Consider the following 24,260-nt stretch of genomic DNA (forward strand, 5'->3'; position numbering starts at 1 on the left):
AGAGTGGTCACTGGTCCCTGTGGCAATAGGGAAATGCTGGACCCAAGTGATGTCCTACGAAATAGATGTGGGTGAGGGGTTGACTGCACTGGGTGAATGTGAAAGAACGTTCCCCAAAGTCACACAGAGCACCCTGAGAATGGTCAGGAACAATTGGGGAAGATTAAGATCAGCTAGTGGTCCATACTGTGTAGGAAAAGGCAGGTTATTCTAATTCATTGAGCCATGTCTGTACCTGGGCTGCTGAGAGAAGCGAACATGGGGCCATAAACACTCCACTCCAGGTATCAGCTCCCAGACAGAGCCTCTGGCACGAGCCAGCCAACTCCTCCAGGGTGACTACCCTCCTGCGGTCATACTCCATAGCCTTGGGGTCATCCAGAGAGCACCTTTCCTGCATCCCATGGCTGCTGAGACAGCAACGGGGACCCTGGAAGTTTAACGGATTTAGAAGTACAAGGACAACACATATAAAAATAGGCATTAAAACAGGTGATTTTTTAAGACTTCAGAATGGATGATGCAGTGAACCCTTGCTGACCGCTTTCCTAGCCTCTCTTCCCCGCCCATTCCCGTTTTTAAGAACACTAGAGATTTCTTTTAAGGAAACCTTCTGTCCCCTCTCTCTTGTGTGGTCTGGGAAGGATCCACCACAGCCTCAGCTCTAGGCGGTTGGTTTAAACCCACTAGAGTATCCCATCCTCCCCCACGATCAGGTCAGAGATGGGCCAGTGACTCACTGCAGCCAAGAGAAGGGAAAAAGGAAACTGAGGGCTTCCGGGAAGGAAACGGCCTCGTTCGTCCAGGGACCTAAGAGAAGAGGTGCTCTCCCTTCCTCTGGATTGTAAGGATATAATGTCTGGAAAGGCTGAGGCCATTTTTAAAAACATAAACACAGTATTTGAATGGGAGATCTATGTGTTTGGTTTAACATTTCCCAAGTACAAAATGGCGTACAATGAAAAGCAGGTTAGTCTTTCTCCCTGTCCTTATCCATCAACCACCCATTTCTACTCTCCAGAGGCAGTCACAGTTACCTGCTCCCGGTATGTATCCTTCCAGAGATTTTCCATGCATATAAATGCAAATGTATTTTTTATTCTCCCCACACCCTCTCCCCAAATGTTCCTCCACTTTGCTCTCTATTCTGTACCTCCCTGGTTTTTACTTAAGGTAGTATCTTGGAGATTTTCCACAAAGGTACACAGAGGGCTACTTTTAAAAACAATTTTTTTTAATTTTTAAAATTTCTTTTCAGTGTACCAGAATTCATTGTTTATGCATCACACCCAGCGCCCCATGCAATACATGCCCTCCATAATACCCACCACCAGGCTCACCCAACTTCCCATCCCCCACCCCTTCAAAACCCTCAGATTGTTTTTCAGAGTCCATAGTCTCTCATGGTTCATCTCCCCTTCCAATTTCCCTCAACTCCTTTCTCCTCTCCATCCCCCCATGTCAGAGGGCTACTTTTAACAGCTGCATAAAATTCTATTATATGGATGTTCCATTATTTTTTAAAAAGATTTTATTTATTTATTGGACACACAGAGAGATCACAAGTAGGCAGAGAGGTAGACAGAGAGAGAGAGGGAAGCAGGCTCTTCGCTGAGCAGAGAGCCTGATGTGGGGCTTGATCTCAGGACCCTGAGACCATGACCTGGGCCAAAGGCAGAGACTTAACCCACTGAGCCACCCAGGCACCGCTATGGATGTCCCATTATTAATTCAAACATGCCTTTAGTAATTGGCATTATTTCTTTACAAATAGAACTGTTCTGTAAACTTCTTTCAAATGTGTATCATATTGTACTTGCTACATTCACTTTTGCTCCTGTGCCCAGAGTCGGCTGGAGAACCAAACTGAAGCATCTAGAAGAGCAGAGTCAAGGAAATCACAGGGAATGAAGCTGGAGCCCTGGCGACACACTGACACTCTGAACTGAACTGTGATGGAAGTCGGATATATGGTGGGCTGCCCAGTTACAGAGCAAATAAGTGATCTCTCTTGCTCAGGCTAGTTTGGGTTGGTTTTTTTTATTACTTGCAACGGAAACAGTTCTGTTTGGCACACATGTTAGAATTCTCACAACTGAAATGTGAAGTGAAAAATGTGTGATGACAATGACATGTACATTTTGATTTCAGTTGTCTTAAAATATAAACATCACAGAAGAGAAACTGGAAGAGGGTAACACCAAAATGTTAAGTGTGGTTGTAGATTGTTTGTAGCAAATTGATGTTCTTCATTATAGTTGTTTCTTTTTAAAAATATTTTATTTATTGGGCGCCTGGGTGGCTCAGTGGGTTGAGCCGCTGCCTTCGGCTCAGGTCGTGATCTCGGGGTCCTGGGATCGAGTCCCGCGTTGGGCTCTCTGCTCAGCAGGGAGCCTGCTTCCCCCCCGCTCTCTCTGCCTGCCTCTCCATCTACTTGTGATTTCTCTCTGTCAAATAAACAAATAAAATCTTAAAAAAATATATTTTATTTATTTATTTGACAGAGAGAGAGAATACAAGCAGGGGGGAGCAGGCAGAGGGAGAGAGAGAAGCAGGCTCCCCACGGAGCAGGGAGCCTGACGCTGGGCTCAATCCCAGGACCCTGGGATCATAATCTGAGACAAAGGCAGACAACCGACTGAGCCACCCAGGCACCTCTTCATTATAGTTTCTTGAGGTTTTAAAATTTTCTACAATAATAGGGATGATTTTCATAATCATTTGTCACAAGGCAGGTTCCCTGGAGGAACAGCCTGAGATAGGAATTTGGGGTTCATGATTTGCAGAGGGAGCACACTGTAGGAGGAGAATGTAAGAAGTAGCATTGTGAAGGGGAAACGGGCTTTTCAAAGATGTGGTTCCAAGTCAAGTCTAGCCTTGAGCTGATTTAGGGGGTGGGCGGTGGAGTGCAAATTGAGCCAAGAGATACCCCAAGACAAGAGGCCTGGCCTTTTGCATGCCTGGGTTAGAGAGTCATTGGCTGCCCCCAGTTGGTAAGGGCGTAAACTGCAGGTGGTTTTTGGGTGAGCGGGTGTCAGCGGAGGGCTACTCTCCAGAGAACTGGATTTGGAAGAGGAGCCTTATCTGCCAGCAGGGCAGGTAAAGGATATCTGCGTGAGACACCAACAGTGTCTACAACAATCACTTACAAAGTTATTTTTAAGAAATAAAAGAAGAAAGCAAATCGTAAGACTGATCCTACAGAGGCCGGCTCTTCGCGCCCTTGGTTTCTGCCATCTACGCTTGCTGCTGGGCCACCCATGAAATGGTTAACCAATGTAGAAGTCTTGGCTCTAGATCTGAGAGAAAATAAGAATGGGCTACGGAATTGCAGATTATCCTGTTTCTAAACATAGAGTCTTTATTTAAAATAACTATGGAAGGAAACAGTGCTTTCTTTCTATTCCTTTTAAAATCCGGGATCCTTAGCAAAACAAGAGTAGAAGCTTTTTAAATGTATCGCTCAACTTGGATTATTGCTGGGTCTGAGGTTTTCACTTCTGCACCTGGCTTCCGGGCAGCCTGCCTTGCCCTGTCTTCCAAGGGCTGCCTTGCTACTTTGGTCTGGGCAACAGGGGGGCCAGAGAAGGCAGTGAGTTAGAGAGAGGTGCTTGGGAATTCCAGGTCCTCCCCTCTCCTCTCCCATCTCTGTGCGCTCTCTCAGGGAATGGTCCTCAACTGCCGTGGAATATTCCCATAGACTTTGGGGACCGCCACCATGGGGACTGGGAATTGTAGCGTTCTGTTGCTCTGGTGACCAGTTGTCCAGAGCTTCCGCATTGGATCTGCCAGGGTCCTGGAAAGAGGCAGGTCTGGCTGGGCCAGGCTCGGAAGAAGGCTTTGGAGCAGGAGCCCAGAACAGCCTAGGCGTGGCTGTACTTGTGTTTCAGTGATGACTACCCTTTCGGTGTTCATGGATGTGCCCCTAGCCCAGAAGCTAGAAGGCAGCTTGTTAAAGACCTACAAGCAAGACAGTTGTCCTAACAAGATTTTCCTGGCCTTTAGAGGTAGATACCTTGTGGTTTGGGAGTGTTATAAGACTTAGTACTCATATCCTGATTGCCTCTAGGAGGACAGTCTGCCCCTGCTGCAGAGGAACCTGGAGATGGTCACGCCTCTGCAAGTGGAGAGCTCTGTTCTTGTTAACAGAATTGCCCTGTGGGAAAAGTACAAAAAATGCTCTGGGTCATTCTGTGCCCTTTTCCCTTAGCTGGGGGCTTCCAGGGGTTTGGTAAGAGCTACGTCTTCTCCTCCAGCTCCATGCTTCGGGGTCTGCATGGGCACTATATTTTCTTTAGTCTCTTCCTTCTCCCCACCCCTCCCCTTTTCTGTTCCTGAACTAAGAAGGGTACCCCAAAATGACTCTTCTGAAATGCAGCCAGCCCTTGCCACTGTGAAAGTTGGGGTTACCTTTGTTTAGTCTCATGGGTCTAGAACTCCCATGTGGTATGTCATATTTGCCCTTTAAAATGGCACAGACTGGGCGCCTGGGTGGCTCAGTGGGTTAAAGCCTCTGCCTTCGGCTCAGGTCATGGTCCCAGGGTCCTGGGATCGAGCCCCGCATCGGGCTCTCTGCTCAGCAGGGAGCCTGCTTCCTCCTCTCTCTCTGCCTGCCTCTCTGCCTGCTTGTGATCTCTGTCTGTCAAATAAATAAATAAAATCTTTAAAAAAAAATAAAAATAAAATGGCACAGACTTAAAAAAAAAAAAGGCATGGCTTTAGCTGTCTACTTTAAAAAGACAAAAATTAGACATTCACTCCCAGCACATTGTTTTTATAAAGGGGAAGGAAAAAAAAAAGAAAGTTGTCTTTTCCTAGACAACTTTCCAAAGCCCCAATAAAGCCAGGACCGATGAGTTGTTTGTGGGCTGTCTGCAGAGCCCAGACTCAGAGGCCCTGAGGTCGGCCGTCCAGAGCACCCCTGTGGCTTCCCTCACAGTCTGCCAGACCAGCAAAGGCCAGCCCTGGGTGTCTTCTGTGGTGCCCAAGATACGCCTGCAGATCGCCCAGGATCCATCTCTGAACTACGAGTACCTACCGGTGAACGGCATGAGGTCATTCACTGAGGCGGCCTTGAAACTCCTCTTCGGAAAGCACAACCAAGTCATTGTGGAGAACAGGGTGAGAAGAAGGGCCCTTTGCTTACTTATCCAGACACAGGGAGTGGAGCTCTGGGGTTACACAGTTCTTAACCAGAAAGGGGTGTCTTGGAGGGCTCCCGGGCATTGACAGAGGGGGCCCTGAGACTCAGAGTCCGGAGACTATGTCAGTGGAGGACGGAGTCAGGATCCAAACCTGAAGCCACCATTCTTTGCATCACTCTGCTGATGTCCAAGCTCTTTCCAGAAAGGAATCACCTGGGTCTGAGGCAGGACTTTATCATTATTACTCTTTGAAAGAGTTATTTCTATTTATTTTCTGCTGGCAGGTAGGGGGTGTGCACATTGTTGGTGACAATGGTGCCTTCCAACTTGGGGCCCAGTTCCTCAAAATCTGGCGTAAAGATTCTCAGATAGTTTACATTATTTCTTCTAAAAAAGGTGAGTTATTATGCAAAATGGGGATGACAGAAGATCCTTCCCTCCTGTTCCCGAGTCCCACCCCATTTGCCATCTTCACGGTTGCCCTTCTCACTCTCTGTCATGAGCAAGATGGCGGACAAGCCAAGTGTGCTTGTCCTTTTCCTGTTATCGTCCCACCTTCTGCCAGTGACCCTCAGACCCATTCCCTGACACGTCTGCCTCCATTTCCTCAGTACCAGCTGGAGGGGGGCTGTGTTCCCACAGAACCCTATGGACTCGTCTTCCAGGACATGGGCTTTACAGTTCGTGAATACTCCTTCTGGGACTCCAAGCAGCTGTGCATGGATGCCAATGTGCTCCTCAATGTGGCAGAGGTAGAGAGGCCCCACTCAGAAACTTCTCCTCAGACCTGATTACAGTTTTATTTGCCTTTTGTCCCCGCTGACCCCGTTGTCATGAAAGGCCTTTCCTAGGCTTGAATTTGCCTGGCCCTTTAGTAGGAACCAACATGGAGGACGACTCCTCCTCCACATGCCCTGATGCCACTCCCACTTGGTAGAGGAAGTGCCTGATGAGACGGTGTCTACCTGCAGCAGGCCCCGCATGACTGTATCTTTGTGATTGGGAACATTTGTGACTGCAACTTGACACAAAGTCAGTGGGCAATGTTGATGGCTAACTTGAAGGTGAGCCCAACATCTGCCCAACTTCCTTCCCTCATGCCGTCTATCATCTCCTCCATCAACCTCATCCTTTTCCCATTCTCCTTTCTCCTACAGAACAAGCGGATATTCCTATTTTTTGACATTTCCAATCAAGGTTTATCCACCGGGGACCTGGAAAAAGATACTGGATTCTTACAGTACTTTGTGTCTCAAGGCTTTGAGTTCTTCTGCAGCCAGTCTCTGTCCAAGAATTTTGGCATCTATGGTATGGAATGGGCAGAAAGGAAAGGGAAGGCCTCATGCTGAAGTGGTCACTTAGCCATGGCACAAATGATGTGCTTGGTAACTCCTATCCTCTGGAGAAAGCCAAGGACTCCAGAGAGAGCACCATGGAGGCAGAAGGGAAGAGCATTGAGCTACAAGTCAGGCTTTGTGGTATCATCTCGGCTCAATTCCTAAAACTGGCTACTAAAACTGATTCTAGTTCTTTTTTTACATTTTATTTATTTATTTTGTTTGTTTAGATAATGGGGAGAGGGAGAGAAAGAGAAACTCAAAGGGCTTGATCTCATGACCCTGAGATCATGACCTGAACTGAAATCAAGAGTCAGACATTTAACTGACTGAGCCACCTACATGCCCCAAGACTGACTCCAGTTAAATCATTTTGCCCCTTTGGGCCTCTGCTTTCTCACCTATAAGATGAGGGGGAGGGCTTAGTGATCTTTCAAGTGCTTTCCATCTTTGAGGCTCTTACTTATATCTACTTTTTCTGGAAGAAGAGCCTCTGGCCACTTCCTGGGGTCTGGATACAGGCTTGGCTGGGAAGGGGGGGGCAGTGGTCCAACCCTCTCTTCTGCAAGGTTGGATGTAAAGTCACAAGAGAAGGCTCTGGTAACAGAGGACACTGAGGGGCTGTCTGTCCCAATGCTGCAGATGAAGGAGTAGGGATCCTGGTCGTGGTGGCACTCAACAACGAGCTCCTGCTCTGCGTCCTCTCCCAACTGATGAAACTCACTCAGGCCCTGTGGCTAAACCCTCCTACAACTGGTGCTCGCATTATCACCTCCATCCTCTGTAACCCTGCTCTTCAGGAAGAATGGTAAGGGTAAAGTATAGGGCGGGAAAGGATGGCAGAGCCTCTAGACGTATGTACAGACTTGCCCATTCACAAGATTCTTCCTGCTTAGTTGCCTCTTTGACTCCATTCATTTACCAACATTTGCTGAGGACTCATTGTGTATCAGCAGCAGGGGCTGTGCCCAAAGCTGCCTTACCTTGGGGGAGTGGGCCATGGGATGTTCTTCTCAGACACAGTCCAATGAATTATTTGAACTCTTCCAGGTTGGAGGAGATTAGGCAGCCTCAATCAAGGACTTGCAACTCTGGCAAAATCTGCCTATGAGCCTGCTTGGCTTGCTTAAATTAATATGGGCTGAAACTCCAGGGCTCCACTGGGACGCCCTCAGGCACTGTGCTTGGGGCTTTGGAAGGCAAGAAGAGTACAATGGCAGTGAGGAGGCTGACAGCAGGGAAACCTCATACTTTAATTTCCTGCTGTCTTTTCTTTGTCAGGAAGCAGAGTCTGAAAGGGCTTGTAGAGAACATCATGCTGATCAAGGAAAAGGTGAAGGAGAAGCTCCGACTCCTGGGAACACCTGGCTCCTGGGATCACATCACAGACCAGAATGGGTCCCATAGCTATCTTGGACTCAATAGTAAGTGTCTAGGAGAGGGTAGCTCCCTCTTTTCTGACCTTGGGAGTGTTTGAGCATTAAATGTCACTGACTGGGTGACCAGTTCCTAGCTTCAGAGTTTGATTGGAGGGAAGATGAGTTGCTTTAAAGACCCTTCTGGATCCCTAGAAATGCTGACACTTCCTATCCCCTGTCCTGCCCCCTGGGTTAGAGGGGAGTTAGTATCTCAGACCCTGGGATTATCATCAGTCCAACAGGTGGAATACCTGATCAAGAAAAAGCATATCTACCTCCCCAAGAATAGTCGGATCAACTTCACCTGTATCAATGCCCACAACATAGATTATATCACTCAGAGCATCAACGAGGCTGTCCTCTCCACCAAGGGCTTGGACTAATGTCTTCAGAAAATTGATGAGCCCTGGTTGGAATAAAAAGCTTTAGTCTTCGCAAAAATTCTGTGCTGATTATTCATTGTTGCAGTTCATTTCTCTCTTCCCACCTGTTTATGAAGCATTGGTCTGGCCTCAGCAAAGAGAGGTTAAAAAGGCCCAGAGAAGAAGGGAACGTCTATCTTCAATGATCATCTCATATTTATTGAACACTATATTAAGGTCCTGATCAGGTGCCTTAGTTTGTTTGGGCTGCTATACCAAAATACCAACCATTTAGTGTCTAGTGAAGGCCCTCCTCCTGGTTCATAAACAGCATTTTCTTATTTTTTTTTTTTAAGATTTTGTTTATTTATTTGACAGACAGAGACCACAAGTAGGCTGAGAGGCAGGCAGAGAGAGAGGAGGAAGCAGGCCTCCTGCCAAGCAGAGAGCCCGATGCAGGGCTTGATCCTAGGATCCTAGGATCTCGATCCCAGGACCCTGGGATCATGACTTGAGCCGAAGGCAGAGGCTTAACCCACTGAGCTACCGAGGTGCCCTGATAAACAGCGTCTTCTAACTAGAACATCACATGGTGGAAGAAGCAGGGGGTCTCCCTAGGGCTGCTTTCATAGGGCACTAATACCATTCATGAGGTCTCTGCCTCCATGATCTAACCACATCCAAACACTATCACATTGGAGATTAGGGTTCAACATATGACTTTTGAGAGAACACAAACATTTAGATCATAGCATCTGGGTATCAAAGGGAAGGCAAAAAACCAGGTACAATCCAGTGCTTTTTCTCTAGAAGCTTATAGTTTGAGAGATGAGCCTTAGTCCTATGAAAGTTAAGCAACATTTCAAGGTTGAATATAATAAAAAGCCATATAGATTATATGAACAGTAAATATGTCAAGAATTTAGAGAAGAATAGCCTTAATGTGGGCCAGAACAGTTGGGAAAGATCTCACAAGGAACAACAAACTGGTTTGGGTATTGATGGATGGCTAGGAGTAGTGATAATAGGTAGAAGGGAGCTAGAAGTGTATCCCAGGCAGAGAGCAACCTGAGCAAGGGTCATTGGCATGATTGTAGAATCTGATTATTTATTGGGCATCTGCTAATATATAATCAAGCCACCAAGATACTAAAAGGTATGACAGTTTTTGCTCTTATGGTGCCCTCCACCCTAACTGGGGAGACTCAACTTACATGGTAAAAATGTAGTTAAGAATAAAAGGTAACATGGGACACCTGGGTGGCTCAGTGGTTTAAGCACCTGCCTTTGGCTCAGGTCATGATCTCAGAGTCCTGGTAGGGAGCCCCATGTTGGGCTCCCTGCTTCATGGAGAGTCTGCTTCTCCCTCTCCCTCCCCCCAGAACTCCTGCTTGCTCACTTGCTCTCTCTCTCTCTCTCTGATTCCATCTCTCTCTCAAATAAATAAATAAACAAAATCTTAAAAAATAAGAAGTGACGTGTAATATGTGTTAGATGAGTATGAGTAAATGGTTAACTCAGCAGGTCTTGCTCAAACTCTGTACAACTGAAAAGTCTTTGGGACCAGCCCTTGACTGGTTCCTGGGAAAGGAACTCTGAGCCCTTGGAGTATCCTGCTTGATAAAAGAGGCTTTGTATGCCAAAGATCTTGAGACATGTTTGACCTCTGGGGGCCAGAGACTGAGTGGTTAAGGTCAGTTACATGGGCACTGCATACCTATATGATTGACCCCCAATAAAACTTTGGATCCCAGAGTTTTGGTATCCCTGATTGGCAACACTTTATACTCATATCACACATTGGTGCTGAATGGGGCTCTGTCTGTGCTGGGTTTAGCACAAGGATTTGGGCAAATACAATGCAAGCTTTCTTGTATTCCATGAAGACTGTTCTTACAGGGCATGCAGAAGTGATCAGCCTCATGGGGTTGGGCTCAGATCCCAAAGCCTGGGATCTGGCAAGACTAGTGGATTCCTGCCTGGAAGGTAAATAGTGGCTTTCCCGTAGATTGTGATTCTTAGGCTAGGAGGCGGGGCCTCTGTCTACAGGTCTCATAATCGAGGAGGATTGCAAGCAAGTTCATGGAGCAAGTGGAGCAAGCTTACAGATGGATTTATCTTGAGTCCCTGTGTTTCCTCACCAATCGATGAAGATAGAACTTATTCATCCAGGTTTTCTCAATCTCTAGAACTCTTGCTTTTGGAACCCAAGCTACTGATCTGTGGACAATCCAAGCAGGTTCACTGACAGTCGGGTGTGGGTATTTTGGCCCTGGTCCTAGTGGAGATCCCACTAACAGCCAGTATCAACAGTTAGACATGTGTTGATTCCAGCCTCCAACCTTCAAGCCATCCCAGCTGACTGAATGAAGCAGAGATAGAGATGAACCGTCCTGCTGAGCCCTTCCCTTATTACCAATCTAAAAGCAAATGAAATGTTGTTATTGCTAAGAAATGACATTTTGGAGTGATTTATTACACAAATATAGCTATGTGGAACAAATATTTTGTCTTTTAATTCTGTCTTTATAGTTTCTTCTTCCATGTTTTTTTCCCCCCTAATATTGTGATTTTTTAAAATTGAAAAACTGGGTCTTTTGTCCTGTGGGGTTTTCCACAGACTGAGTTTTGCTGATTCCATCCCATTACTATAATTTAACTATTCCTCTGTCTCCCTGTATTTCTTGAAAATAAGAATTTAAGATGAGAGGCTTGATCAGATTCAGGTTATTATTATTCCTTATCTTAGTAAGGTCACATCATTGATGGTGGTGGTATGTTTCATCAATAAACACATGATACTAGTTGTTTTTCTGTGACGTTAGTAGTTATTGATGATCATTGCCCAGCTCCATTAATTCATTATTATTGCAGAATGGTGATATTCTCAGTCTAACATTATTTGTTCATTTTTTAGCTAGAATATGTTTACAAATAGGAATTTCCTCTCACTATGATTTGATGAACCTGAGCTGCATTTTATATAGGAAAGGCAGAATTAATGCTTCTGTCCCACTGTTTACTAGTGTTTAAATCATTGAGTTACTCTAAAGGTGATTGGTGAGGTATTTTAAAAAGTGTTATGAATGTATGGGCTTAAGCCTATTTTATGTGTTTGATTCCACTGCAAACATTACCCTTATTGATATTAAAATGTCCCATCTTTGACCTGTAGGAGCCAATTCAAATTAGTTTCTGAGATGTTTTGATACAACCCTAGTACTCTGATAGCTTCTCTGCTTTCTGGCATGACAAGATGTTCCAGGAAATTTTTGAACATCTTCTGCCCCAGATCTGGCATTAGTCATTTCTCAAAGGAGCTGTAATCACTTTAGCAGAAAAAAGTATTTATAAAACCACAATCTGGGCTCTTGAAGTGTTCGTTGCTGCTGGACTGACTGGTCATCACTTCCAAGCCTTTTCAGTAACATAAAATACATCGAGTGCTTACCGATAACTCCAACCACAATTCAGAAATTCATTGTTTTTACTGACCCCATTAATTTTGTATCTTCTTACAATCTTCTTTCTCTCATGCCCCAAATCCCAGCTTTTGACAACACCAATGTGATTACTTATTTGCTTTAACTGACACTATTAACACAGTAGCTTCTCAAACATAATTCCAATACCAGTACTGATATGATTACTAAAAACAGCTAAAAATATTTTTTTGGCAGAGGTTTTGTCCTTGGGCTACATCCCACTGGGGATATTCATCCAAATTACTTGTTTTAAAGACACTTAGAATAGTTCCTCTGAGTGGTTATATCACCAGTTCAATCTACAGTTGAATTCATTTGTTTTATTTCACTGTTGCTCTTAGAGAATAATTTTTACTTTTCTTTTTTGATTATGTAAAATACTTACATGGGTCCAAAATCATATCTACACAACAAGGTATATTCAAAAAAGTCTGTTTGTTTTTTACTATACCCTCCATGCTACTCCCTTCTCCTTCATAGATAACTTTTGTGAAAGTTTAAAAAATATATTTATTTATTTATTTATTTGATAGAGATGACAAATAGGCAGAGAGGCAGGCAGAGAGAGAAGAGGAAGCAGGCTCCCTGCTGAGCAGAGAGCCTGATTCGGGGCTCGATCCCAGGACCCCGGGATCATGGCCTGAGCTGAAGGCAGAGACTTAACCCACTGAGCCACCCAGGTGCCCCAACTTTTATAAAAGTTTTATGGTTTATTCTCCCATTTAGTTTAAAATGGTAATCAAGTATCTATGTGTGTGTGTGTAAGAATTTCTAACTTTTCTTAGGCAGTAGTCTACCAAGCATATAAGTAGTATTTAATTGGTTGATCTCAAATTTAATGCTTCAGCCTCAAGTATCTACATTTACCCTATCCACATCTTATTTATTTATTTATTTATTTATTTGACAGAGAGAGAAAGAGAGAGAGAGAGAGAGAGTAAGAGCAACAATACAAGCAGGGGCAGTGGGAGAGGGAGCCTGATGCAGGGGGTGGGTGTGCGGGCCTGATGCTGGGGCCAATCCCAGGACCTCAGGATCATGACCAGAGTGGAAGGCAGATGCTTAACAACTGAGCCACCCAGGTGCCCCCCCCCCTTTTTTTAAGAGAGAGAAACAGAGAGGGCATGTGAGAATGGTAAGGGGAAGGACAGAGGGAGAGGGAAAGAGTGAATCTCAAGCAGGCTCCATGCTCAGGATAGAGCCCAACATGGGGCTCAATCTCATAACCCTGAGATCGTGACCTGAGCTGAAATCAAGAGTTGGATGCTTCACTGACTAAGCCAGTGTGCCCCTTAAATTTCTTAAATTATCTTATATTTCCTTAAACTGTCCAGAATGAAATATATCATCACCTAAAATTGCTTCTGGCTCTTAAATTCTACAAGACTAGGTCAAGCATTTACCAGGCTGGCTTCTCTAGAAAGCAGACTTTGGGAATTAGGAAACTTTTGCTCTAAGATATTTCTGTATCATTTCAGTCATCATCTACAGTAAATTTTGAGCCTCCTTTATGTTTTGTATGAGGAATGTTTTTAGCTCATTGGGATACAGAGAGGTATAGGACATTATAAGTTGAGTTGTTTAAACTTCATTAAAAAACAGAAATTCTGGCCAATAGTATTTGCTTTTGGTCCCAAAATACACACACACACACACACACACACACACACACACCCCTTGTTGATTTGCAACATATATGACATGAAGAAAAGGACTGCATACCTTGAGGTGGCTGGCTGTCTCAGTCTGCAGAAGATGTGACTCTTCATCTCAGGGTTGTGAGTTGGAGTCCCATGTTGGGTGTAGAGATTACTTAAAAATAAAATCTTTTTTGGGACGCCTGGGTGGCTCAGTTGATTAAGCGCCTGCCTTCAGCTCAGGTCATGATCCCAGCGTCCTGGGATCGAGTCCCACATCGGGCTCCTTGCTTGGCGGGGAGCCTGCTTCTCCCTCTGCCTCTGCCTGCCACTCTGTCTGCCTGTGCTTGCTCGCTCTCTCTCCCTCTCTCTCTCTGACAAATAAATAAATAAAATCTTTAAAAAAAACTAAAATCTTTTAAAAAAATTATTTATTTATTTTAGAAAGACAGAACAAGTAGGGAAAGAGGCAGAGGGAATCTTGAAGTGGACTCCCAGCTGACTGTGGAGCCAGACGTGTGACTCCATCCCATGACCCATGAGACCATAACCTGAGCCGAAACCAAGAGTTAAACACTTAGCCAACTGAGTCACCCATGCACCCCCAGTTAAAACTAAAATCTTGAAAAAAATACATTGATGGGAAATAGACATAAACAAGCAGCTTATCAAAGGATTTAGGACATTAGCAAGCAATTTCCTAAAAAGGAAACTTTCAACCTGAAAAGATTATTACTGATCATTAATTGAAGAATGCAAACAAACTAAAATAATTGACAAGAGTGTAAAGAAAGATTCAACAGAGCATAAAACAGTTAATCTCGTCAGCATTTCTGAGGGCAGAAAATGAGATATATAGTCTGTGACACTGCATTGGAATTGAAAAATCAGGAATCAGGGCGCCTGGGTGGCTCAGTGAGTTAAGCCGCTGCCTTCGGCTCAGGTCATGATCTTGGGGTCCTGGGATCGAGTCCTGCATCGGGCTCTCTACTCAGCAGGGAGCTTGCTTCTCTTCCTCTCTCTCTGCCTGCCTCTCTGTCTACTTGTGATCTCTCTCTGTCAAATAAATAAATAAAATCTTTAAAAAAAAAAAAAGAAAAAAGAAAAATCAGGAATCAATACCCATTTCTCTCCTCTTTAAGAGTGGGAAGTATTAATTGTAGTAAGACTGTCTGCTTTTGTGGAATGTCCATTGAGTAAGGTTATATGGTTTTCTCCAGCAAAATTCAGTTACTTACATGCAGGCTTGGAGTAAGAGGGTAACCAAGTGTGATCAGGACGGGGAATCCTTTTAGTAAAGAGTGTGACAGAGGAGAAAAAGGAAAGGGGGAAGGAATGTTGACATGAGGGGAGGAAGTGAAGTGATGTCAATGAGAATAGTGCTGTAAGGACCTCCAAAAATTCTCTCTTCCATAAAAACAATGAGAAACTGGCAAAAATTATCAGAAGGAACCTTTTCATAATTCTGGAAATTAATTAACCCAGACAGGTTTTTTTTGCAGCAACCCAGCAACCCTGTATAACACTGGGTTATACACTGGGTTATAAAGAGCAAACTCTTTATAAAAGCCGTGAGCTTTGTGGAATTTTAACTTGTCTTGTTCCCATCCCCTGTCTCTACTCTGTGTAGTGTTAAAAACCAACAGTGAAAAACATGGTGAACACCAGCAAGTTGGAGCTCCTCCAAAGCCTTGTTCCCAGTTAGCATGCAGCTGTTGGCATTCCTCTAGTGCTTCTTGCACAAGAAATTGCACCTAAGTTATGTTCAAATTATTCCCTAACATATCAAATTGTGTTGGAACAAATTCAAGTTTTCAAAACAAGCATTATAGCAGAACTGCTGTCCCACCACCCTTTTTTAAAAAAATAGATACTGGAGTGCCTGGGTGGCTCAGTGGGTTAAGCCTCAGCCTTCAGTTCAGGTCATGATCTCAGGGTCCTGGAATCGAGCCCCAATTTGGGCTCTCTGATCAGCGGGGAGCTTCCTTCCGGACACCGGACACCTGCTTCTCTACCTACTTTTGATCTGTCAGATACATAAATAAAATCTTTAAAATATATATATATATATACATATATGTATATATATATAAAATAAAAAATAGACATTGAAGAGCTGATTCTAAAACTCTTATGGAATCAAAACTGGGAAGTCATCAGAGAGGGAGAAAAACCAGGAGACTCAACTCTAGGAAACAAACTGAGGGTTGTTGCAGGGGAGATGGGGGGATGGGGTAACTGGGTGATGGGCATAAAGGAAGACACGTGATGTGATGAGCACCAGGTGTTATACTAAATGGATAAACTAAGGAACACTACATCTGAAACTAATGATGTACTATAAATTGGCTAACGGATTTTGATTTTTTAAATGAAAAAAAAAAAGAAGTTTTGGAATCAGAGAAATATAGAATGTAACGGCCTGCCAGTGGGAAGTTAGACAAGATTTCCATAATGGTGCATTTTCCGGTGGGAAAATTAACATGGGAAGGAATAGGTTTCCACTTTTTGTTCTTATTGGTCTCTTTTCCTTTGTAACCCAGTGTAGGACACTGGAAATATGGGTACTTAGTTTGAGTCAATTGTCTGTAAATGCATCTGGTTCTTCCAATGAATTCAGACTGTAATAATGACCATTGCTGCCCTAGCTAACGGACGTCCACCGCTCATCCGGAGCTGTACTGTTCTAAGCACTTCTCGCCCAGCATCTCCTGTGCTGCTGAGCATCGGTAACCTGCCCAACTCGGGCCACACAGCTAGTAACGGGTTGCAGGGATCCACGCACATAGTACCTTGACCTCTGCTAAGGGTGCTGCCTTCCCCCGCAGGCTGCTCCCATCACTCCTTCACTCTCGCCCTCCCCCCGCCCCAGAGCTCTTGCATCTAACTCCGAGGAGGTAATAAGCCTGCAGAACAGAGTCCACAGGGACACTGCTCCGGGGAGCCTCCAGGCTTAGCGCCCCCAGAGCCAGCGGTAACCTGCGCCCTACGGAGAATGAGGAGCTGCACAACTGCGTCCCCTTGGAGCAGATAAAATCCTCTGCGCGGGAGGAAAACCTAGCGCTCAGAGGGACTGGTAAGGACCTGGAGATAAAGGAACAGGTAAGAAGGACGGAATGATCGACAGCCTTTCTTCTAACGTGGAAAGCGCGGCGAAGGGACGCGCGGCGCCACTAGCGGCTGGGGTCCCCGGAGGGCGGGCATGGCTGCGGAGTAGCCAGGGTTCGCCGCGGAGACTCGAGGCGGTGTCTGCACACACACTGCGACTCCGCTTTTTCTCGTGGCGGTCAACGTGGACCACGCTAGCCCGGGCTGCTGCTCGCATCTGTGCGTACATGCACAGCGCCCCAGGGGCTGTACTTCGAAGTGCAGTCATCTGCGCCCGTCGCTGAGCTCCGACCTGCCGCCGGGGAGCTGGATCTTCAAGGTAATCCGCCTCTGAAGGTACCTGGCAACTCCGAGGTTCTCCCCATAGGGGCGCTGAGATTCCAGAAGGTTCCGTGGCATCCCAAGGACGTGCGCCCTCGTGTTTATTCATGGGTGCTGGTGCCCGAGCCCAGCAGTTAGTGGGTGCGCGCGCTGAGCTTTACCCAGCATTTCTTGGGCTGCCTTCTCCCGTTTTCCGTCGGCCGTGGGTCTCAGCAAGACCTCGTACGTAGTCAAAGCAAAGGAGGTGGGGCAGGTAGGCCTGCCCTGGTCAACAGATGGCTGCGGACGCACAGGAGGAAAGCCCCGCGCGAGCGCTTTTTCCAGCCTGGGACCCCGCTCTCCACTCTCTGCAAGCAGTGATGGCCCCAGCCTCGGGGCCCAAATCCCCTGTGTGTGTGTGTGTCTGTGTGTTGGCTGCGGTGACCGACCACTCGCTTCAGGGTGACCCCGAGAAAAGCCGTGGATGGGGTTCTGGCGCGGAGCAAGGGCACGGCCTCCAGGGCCACCAGGACCGCACGGACCGCGGGGATGAAGGCGTGACTGGGGGCCGCGCTTCGGCCCTGGGTGCTGGGGCCGACAACCAGCCTGCGGGGTGGCCGGGAGCCCAGGGATGGGAGGAAGGCGTTTTCCACCCAGGCACTTGCTTGGAGCCCCGGGCTAGCCAAAGCTGGGGCTCCCGTTTCCGGACAAGGACTGGAGGGCGAACCGCGGAGGAAGCCCCACAGCGGACCCGTGGAAGGCTGGGTGTTAGGGGTGAGCGTGGAGGACGGACTTGAGCGCCCCCAGCAGGCCTTCGCCTTTGCTGGAGGTTTCCATCCTGTCCTGGCTCTGGGGTGGCCCTGGGCAGCCGAATCCGCGTACTCTCCTACGCTTCTCCTTGGACCCGGAATAGGGACCGTCCCTCTGTGATGCAAGATTTAAGCGCTTCTCTCGCTTGTTCACCACACTGCAGCCACACCGAGCTTCTTTCAGTTCTTGGAGCAGGTCTTCCTGTCTCGGGCCCTTTGTCCACACTCTCTTTTATGCCAGTAACACTTTTTCTCTGCTTTTGGCAGGATCAGCTCTTTCTCGTCGTGTAGGTCTCACTTCTCATCTGAAATGTCTCCCCCTCAGAAAAGCTGTTATGTAACCCTCCTACGAAGTAAGGTCTCCACTCCCCACGAACATACTTATTTCCTCTTTCTTGTTTCCCTTTTATACCTGTTTGTGCACACTTTGCGTGTCTTTCATTTTATTCTCCGACTTTGACAATTTAATGTAACATAAAGCAGGGAACATTTTTGCCTTTTCAAGCCTGCGACGGGCACATAACAGGTTCTGAATTTTTTTTTGTGATCGCACTTTTATTAATGAATTGGCTCCTTGCTCCATAGAATACTAGAGCCGGAAAAATGCCTCCTGGGACGGGGCAGCCTCCCGAGCTCTGCAGAAACCTGCTCTTCCGAGGCAGCTGCAGTCTGTCAATATGTAAGTTTGGCTCCCAGGTCCAGTCTTCATTTCCTTAGAGACCTAGGTCAGCTACTTCTGTAAGGCAGTGTTCCTGGGACATCATACAGGGTCCAGCACTCAGGAGCTCAATAAATATGGGACCCTGGGTCTGGGTGGGCCACCCACCACCCTCTTGGCTTTTCACCATTCACCCTTTGAAGCAAATTCGGCATATCACCCTATTTCTTCAAAACTCATCTTACACCACGAAGCTGAAGCTGTCACGGGGACAGAGAAGTGAATTTACCCTATAGAAAACTTTTTTTTAGGGGGGTGCCTCGAAATGCCAAGATATAATTGAGTAGCATTTTCTTACAATCAAAACATCGTTGATCCACCTAGAATCCTTTTCATCTTTTTGTGTTTAAGTTCACAGACCTTTATGTCTTTTTAAAATTAGTTTTGAATTTTTCTTTTCTTTTCTTTTTGAAGATTTTATTTATTTATTTGACAGAGAGGTAGAGAGAGAGCACAAGGACCCTGGAATCATGACCTGAGCCGAAGGCAGCCGCTTAACCAAGTGAGCCACCCAGGCGCCCCAGTTTTGAAGTTTTAAATCCGATATAGTTAACATACAACATTTTGTTAGTTTCATGTGTACAATATAGTGACTGAACACTTCTGTACGGCACCCCGTGCTCATCATGGTAAGTGCACTCTTAATCCCCTTCACCTCTTTCCTGCTCTCCATTCCCTATCCCCCACCCACCTCCCCTCTGGTAACCAGCAGTGTGTTCTCTATAGCTCAGAGTGTGTTTCTTGGTTTCTCTCTCTCTTTTTTTCCTTCCCTGAATTGCTCACTTATTTTGTTTCTTAACTTCCACCTAGGAGTGAAATCAAAGGGTGTTTTTCTTCTCCGGCTTATTTCACTTAGCGTCACATTATTCACTTAGCTATTTTATTCCTTTTATGGCTGAATAGTATTCATTGTGTATCTATACGTACTGCCTCTTGTTTACCCAGTCATCTATTCATGGGCACTTGGGTTGCTTCCTTAATTTGGCTATTGTTGATAATGCTGCTATAAACATAGGGGTGCAGGTATCTCTTTGAATTAGTGTTTGTATTTTTTCGGTATGATTACTAGATCATAGAGTAGTTCTATTTTTAAATTTTGGAAGAAACTCCATACTGTTTTCCGCAGTGACTGCATCAGTTTTCTGTCCCACCAACAGTGCATGAGGGTTCTGTTTTCTCCTCATCCTCACCAACACTTAATGTTTTTTTTTTTTGTTTTTTTGTGTTTTTTTGGCCATTCTGACAGGTGGGAGGTGATAGCTCAAGAAGTTTTGATTTGCATTTCTCTAATGATGAGTGACGTTGAGCATCATTTCATGTGTCTGTTAGCCATCTGGATGCCTTCTTTGGAGACATGCCTGTTCATGGACTTCTGTCCTTTTCTTAATTGAATTATTTATTTTGGGTGTTGATTTCTGTAAGCTCTTTTAATATTTTTGATACTAACCCTTTGTCAGAGATGTCATTTGCAAATATTGTCTCTCGTTCTGTAGGTTGCCTTTTAGTTTTGTTGATTGTTCCCTTTGCTGTGCAGAAACTTTTTATTGTGGTGTAGTCCCAGTAATTTATTTTGGCTTTAATTTTCTTGCTCTAGAAAAATGTTGCTAAAGCTGATGTCAGAGACATTACTGACTGTGCTTTCTTATAGGATTTTTATGGTTTTGTGTCTCACATTCAGGTCTTTAATATATTTTGAGTTTATTTTTGTTCATGGTGAAAAAAAGTGGTCCAGTTTCACTCTTCCTCATGCAGCTGTCCAGTTTCCCCAACACTGTTTGTTGAAGAGATTGTCTTTTTCCCATTGGATATTCTTTCCTGTTTTGTTGAAAATTAATTGGCCATATAATTGTGGGTTTGTTTCTGGGTTTCTATACTGTCCCAGTGATCTAGGTGTCTGTTTTTGTGCCAATACAATATTGTTTTGATTCCTACAGCTTTGTAATATAACTTGAAATCCAAAATTGTGGTACCTCCGGTTTTGTTTTTCTTTTTCAAGATTGCTTTGGCTAGTTGGAGTCTTTCATTGTTCCATACAAATGTTAGGATTATTTGTTCTAGTTCTGTGAAAAATGTTGTTGATGTTTTGATAGGGATTAAATTAAATCTGTAGGTTGTTTTGGGTAGTATGGACATTTTAACAATACTTGTTCTTCCAATCCATGAGCATGGGATGTCTTTCCATTTCTGTGTGTCATCCTCAGTTTCTTTCATTGGTGTGTTTTATAGATTTCTGATTACAGGTCTTTCACCTCTTTGGTTAAGTTCCTAGATATTTTATTATATTGGGTGCAGTTGTAAATGGAATTGTTTTCTTAATTTCCCTTCCTGCTGCATTATTATTGTTGTATAGAAATGTAATAGATGTACTAAAGGCAACCAAAATATCCATGAACAAGTGAATGGACAAATTGTGCTATTATCTACAATTAATGCAATAATACCATGAGGAGAAAAGGAACCACTGATACATGAATCAACATGGATGAATTTCAAAATTATGTTAAGTGAAAGAAATCAGACAAAGAGAATTCAAACTAAATTACTTATTTTACTAATCTAGCATCACAACAGCGGTTTCCTGGGATGGAGAACAGGGAAGGAGGAGTAGGAGGGAAGAATTAGAAAGAAAAACTTTTTAGGAGTGACAGATAAGGGCATTGTATTGATTGTACTGGTGATTTCCTGAGTGTTTATACATGTCAACACCTACCAAATTGCATACTTTAAATATGTGTAATTTCTTATATTTTGATTATTTTTCAATAGATCTTTGTTTTAAAAGCTTGTCTGTGCACAATTAGATTTTCTTTCATACTGTGAGATACATTTTTAAATGTTTTTAAGAGTGTATTCTGAATCCGCTTTGATGACCCAGAGCATTTTCAAAAGTGGTAGAAGCCACCTTCACAGACACCCAGTGATGTGCTCTGAAAGGGACAGGTTCTGTGGGGTCAGAAAATGTTAAGTAGAGTCCTTTTAAGATCTATTTCTGGCCCCAAGGGACTAGGAAAATGTGTAGCCATAGCTGCTAGAAGGAGAGTCAACTAATGCAGTACCAGTGTTTTTCCAGCTGTGCCTCTCATCTCTGAAAGTGTCCCCAGCTAAAGTGATAATGGGACTAGTATTGCCATCTTTTCTGTCTTTGGAGCATTCCAGAATCACATTCTTCTGCTTCACTTGCAAAGTGAAGGAGCTGCTTGCCCTGATTCTAACTACTGTTCAAAGGAAGAACATGAAACCTTTATGTCCAAATCTCTTCCTGTGATATTGCACTTGACATATAACTATATGGTGATTTTTAATGCAATTTTTTGTTTGAAGTTTATATTTATGAGTTTATAATCGTGACAATAATTGTATATCTAGTTCCTATTGAGTTATCTTAAATGGTTTTTACATATTATCTCATTTTAACCTTAAAACAGTTCTGTAGGTGGTATTGTGTTATTATTGTTCCATATTACAGATAAGAAAAACATAAGGATTAAAAGGTTATTTGCCCAAGGTAATACTGTGCTATTTTTGGAACAGGGATTTAAACTCAAACCCAGCTCACTACAAAGCCAATGATTCAACATACTTTTCTACTGTGTCTCATTTAATGACTTATTAATTTAATCCTTTTCTACAAAAAAATTGAGATATCTTATTGTAAAAATAATATAAACTAGTAAATTTTTCATTTGAAGTCATACCCCAGAGGAAATATGTGTATGTTTCTTCCCATGGTTTGTGAAGGTTGGGGATACCTCTTATTTATTTATTTTTTTTAAATCACGCATGATTTATTTTTTGCCTTTTTGCCAAATTACCAATTCTAGTAGTTTCCTGATGAAATCTTGAGGGTTTTTAATATATAGTATCATGTCATCTGCAAATAGTGAGAATTTAACTTCTTCCTTAGCAGTTTGGATGCCTTTTATTTCTTTATGTTGTCTGGAGTGGTGGACCTTAGGTACTATGTTGGCTTCAAGTAATGAGAATGGACATCCTTGTCTTGTTCCTGACCTTGGGAGAAAAACTCTCAGTTTTTCCCATTGAGTATGATGTTTGCTCTGGGTTTTTCATAGATAGCCTTTATTATGTTGAGGTATTTTCTTTCTAGACCTACCTTGTTGAGGATTTTTATCATGAATGGATGTTGTATTTGGACAAATGGTTTTACTAGGTCTATAAAAATGATCATATGGTTTTTATCCTTTCTTTTATTGATGTGATGTATCACACTGATTGATTTGCAAATATTAAACTACCTTGGGATTCTGGGGAGCAAATCCCACCGATCATGGTGTATGATTTTTTAAAAAATGTATTGTTGAATTCCACTTGCTAGTATTTTGTTGAGGATTTTTGAGTCTATGATCATCAGAAATACTGGCCTCTTTTTTGAGGTGTGTGGTGTCTCTATCTGCTTTTGGTAGCCCATATGGAAAACTTATTAAATTCCCTATTACACTTCCCTGTTGATCCCTGAAAAGTCCCCAGCTGGTTACTAGCTGGTTCCTTTTCCTCCCTTCCTCTCTCCTTTTTACACGTCACAAATTTCTTAATGATCTTGAGCAGCTTAGTTCAGACACCAAGCTTATATTCTCTGTTCAGCAGAGTCCCGCCTTTAGAAGGCAGTTTAGAAAGTACCTCTTGGGGCACCTGGGTGGCTCAGTTGTTAAGCATCTGCCTTTGGCTCAGCTCATGATCCCAGGGTTGTGGGATAGAGACCCACATCAGGCTCCCTGCTCAGTGGGAAGCCTGCTTCTCCCTCTCCCACTCCCCCTGCTCGTGTTCACTCTCTCTGGGTCTCTCTTTGTCAAATAAGTAAATAAATTAAACTCTTAAAAAACAGAAAAGAAAATAAAAAGTACCTTTTGTTGTTGGAGCACCTGGGAGTGTACCTAGGGGTTCCATCTCCCTCTACAAATACCCGAGCAACTTATTTAGTATTTCCCCAATGAAAATGGATTTCCATGGAGGCTGTGTTGAGGAGGTTGGCTGTATTCTGCACTTAAGAGAAATGAGCTTTTCTCCATTTTATTACAATTAAAAAAAAAAAAAAACAAGGGATAGCCTTGTGATCAGGAGGATGTGCTTAGAAGTGAGGCAAACCTGGGTCCAAATCTGTGCTTTGACCTTGGAAAACTGACCTATTAAGCTCGGTTTTCTCCTCTGTAAAATTAGGATTAAAATACCCACTTATATGGGTTGTGGTGAGGATGAATAAGGTCATGTCTGTTAAGAGCGTAATAAGTGCTCAGTAAGAGTTATTATTAGCATAAATCTTCCAGAAGTTCCTATAGGCACTAAAGTCACTAGGTGAGAACTCAAGGAGCCACCCAAGGCCATGTGAGGCATGAAAGGCCTCTGTTTAGCCTCCTTCCTTCTCTGGCTTCCCAGAAACATCTGCAGATTATAACCTTCCCCTTGTGATTCCACTTTAATCTTTCTTGCGAGTACTCTGCTGCAACTTTCCTTTTGGGATGTCCTTGCCACTCTTTGATGTCCTTACTTACTCAGCCCACACTGGCCCATACAAGGCAAGGGTACTGTTGGTCATCATGTGGTTCACAGCCATTGATTGTTCAAGGAAGGAGCTGGATAAAATGAAAGCTCCAGGGCGCCTGGGTGGCTCAGTGGTTAAGCCGCTGCCTTCGGCTCAGGTCATGATCTCAGGGTCCTGGGATCGAGTCCCGCATCGGGCTCTCTGCTCAGCAGGGAGCCTGCTTCCTCCTCTCTCTCTCTCTGCCTGCCTCTCTGCCTACTTGTGATTTCTCTCTGTCAAATAAATAAATAAATAAATCTTTAAAAAAAAAAAAAAAAAAAAAATGAAAGCTCCAGACGCTAATCTCCTCGGATGGTGGTCGGTGGGTGGCTCCTAGCTTTTTCTGGCCTTTCCTAGCTTTCGTCTTTGGGAATCTGAGGAAAGGTAGAGAATGTCTCCCTAAATATAC

General features: G+C 44.1%; 1 protein-coding gene across 6 annotated transcripts; it reads left to right on the forward strand.

Moving 5' to 3' along the window:
• The first annotated feature begins 2,597 nt into the window (after positions 1 to 2,597).
• Positions 2,598 to 11,085, forward strand: GOT1L1 (glutamic-oxaloacetic transaminase 1 like 1). 6 transcript variants are annotated; one of them, XM_004758246.3, is made up of 9 exons: positions 2,599 to 4,007; positions 4,940 to 5,121; positions 5,429 to 5,540; positions 5,787 to 5,896; positions 6,116 to 6,208; positions 6,302 to 6,452; positions 7,124 to 7,289; positions 7,763 to 7,905; positions 8,134 to 8,673. In XM_004758246.3, the coding sequence occupies exons 1-9, from the start codon at positions 3,893 to 3,895 to the stop codon at positions 8,280 to 8,282; spliced, it is 1,221 nt and encodes a 406-aa protein (XP_004758303.1). In that variant the 5' UTR covers positions 2,599 to 3,892; the 3' UTR covers positions 8,283 to 8,673. The 6 variants fall into 6 exon arrangements, with proteins under 6 accessions (XP_044926908.1, XP_004758303.1, XP_004758298.1 ...); XM_045070973.1 differs by having other exon boundaries at positions 2,598 to 4,007; positions 6,116 to 6,452; XM_004758241.3 differs by having other exon boundaries at positions 5,429 to 5,896.
• The last annotated feature ends 13,175 nt before the right edge of the window (positions 11,086 to 24,260 follow it).

The sequence above is a fragment of the Mustela putorius genome, unplaced genomic scaffold, assembly GCF_011764305.1.
Source record: "Mustela putorius furo isolate JIRA1106 unplaced genomic scaffold, ASM1176430v1.1 tig00003976_pilon_pilon_pilon, whole genome shotgun sequence".
Taxonomy (NCBI): Eukaryota; Metazoa; Chordata; class Mammalia; order Carnivora; family Mustelidae; genus Mustela; species Mustela putorius.